Raw genomic sequence first — 1,459 nt, 5'->3', positions numbered from 1 at the left:
TTAAGAAGGAAAATAAAGCAGGGCAAAGGAATAGTGTGGGGGGAAGGACAGGAAGGGCATAGAAGGATAATGAAGGCAGAGAGTGACAGGAAAGGCCTCACTAATAAGGGAATGTCTGAGAAGGTATCTGGATGAAGTAAGGCAGCAAGTATAGAAATCTACAGGAAAAGCCCTGTAGGCAAAGCCAAGAGGAAAAACAAAGCACTTGAGGCAGAAGTGGGTCTGGTCTGCTCATGTGGCTGAAGCAGAGTAGCAAGAAGGAGGGAGGGAGGAGAGATCATAAAGCAGGAGTTGCAAAGGTATAGGAGCATTATCATGAGTCTTGGCAAGGACTTTGGCTTTACTCCAAGTGAGACAGAAACTATTTGGAGGATTTGGGTAGAGGAGTGATATGATCTGACTTATATTTTTAAAGGATAACTTTCCTTGCCTTATAGAAATTAGACTATAGGGCAACAAGGGTGGTAACAGAAGGACCAATTTGAAGTAATCCAAGTGAGAAATTAGGGTGATTCGCTAGAATGATTGTGGTAGAGGTAACTTAGTAGAGTGTTATGGTTAACAGGCAAAAATAACTTCTGAGATGACAGTGACACCTTCTGGCTCAGATAAAATCTTACAAACTTTAACAGTGACAGAAGAGAGCCAATGTAAATTGAAGAATGAAGTTCCAATAAAAGGAAAGTATTTTGTAACTCAGCAGAACCTAACACATCCCAACAAACTGTACTCCAAGAATGAGAGGGTGGTCTTCAAAGGAGACTGCCCTGGTTAGCTGAGGGTTCTGAGTTTGAGGCAAGGGCCATCTCCCTTGAGTGTGTCTGTCAATGGCCCTGGGACTTGTCTCTAGAATGTTCCCAAAGATAATGAGACAGCCAGGACAGAGAACACATGACATGGCTGAACTGCACACTGTAGGCCTGTGTGCTCTCACTCAATTCATGCACTACCTGTGACTGACCAAATGAACCTGCGCCTAAGAAACGAGGGAGTGCGAGTACCACAGAAAAGAAGGGATTGTGATTACGTGACTTTAAATTCCAGTATCATTTATTTTCCAAATATACACCAATTCTTATTATCATTTCCAGTTCTAACCTCGAAGTACTAGAGACACATCTTTTTCTCTGATAGGCTGTCAAAAATTCTTTTTATTCTTGCATATACTGTAATTTTAAACTGGAGTTAAAAAAAAAAAAGAAAAAAGAGGACTAAGCCTACCGTGGTGATGTAGCGGGAGTGGAATTCTGGAGCATCCTTCAGGAACGTGAGACCAGGATGTGTATCCACCACATCCTGAAAAAGATCAAAACCAACACTAAATTAACAAATATCCCAAAATTATGCCTACAGAATTTTTTACTTTGTGTAAAAAATATCAGTTGAGCAAACTTGCTATTTTATAATATTAAATAATGCACTTAAAACTTAATAGTTTACTAAATTTAAGTTTTATTAT

At 39.7% G+C, this 1,459-nt stretch overlaps 1 protein-coding gene across 2 annotated transcripts in view; it reads right to left on the bottom strand.

The window, feature by feature from the left end:
* PPP2R3A (protein phosphatase 2 regulatory subunit B''alpha) overlaps positions 1 to 1,459 on the bottom strand; it is a 175,183-nt gene that overhangs the window by 68,855 nt on the left and 104,869 nt on the right. For both annotated transcript variants that reach the window (XM_003789411.3, XM_012804929.2), the window contains one exon: positions 1,222 to 1,296. In XM_003789411.3, the coding sequence (XP_003789459.1) occupies positions 1,222 to 1,296 (75 nt within the window). The remainder of the gene's footprint in view (positions 1 to 1,221; positions 1,297 to 1,459) is intronic.

Source organism: Otolemur garnettii, unplaced genomic scaffold (assembly GCF_000181295.1).
Source record: "Otolemur garnettii isolate 467f Iridium unplaced genomic scaffold, OtoGar3 scaffold00032, whole genome shotgun sequence".
NCBI classification, from domain to species: domain Eukaryota; kingdom Metazoa; phylum Chordata; class Mammalia; order Primates; family Galagidae; genus Otolemur; species Otolemur garnettii.
Note: the sequence above shows the minus strand (reverse complement) of the source record. Positions and strands in the feature narration are given on the sequence as shown.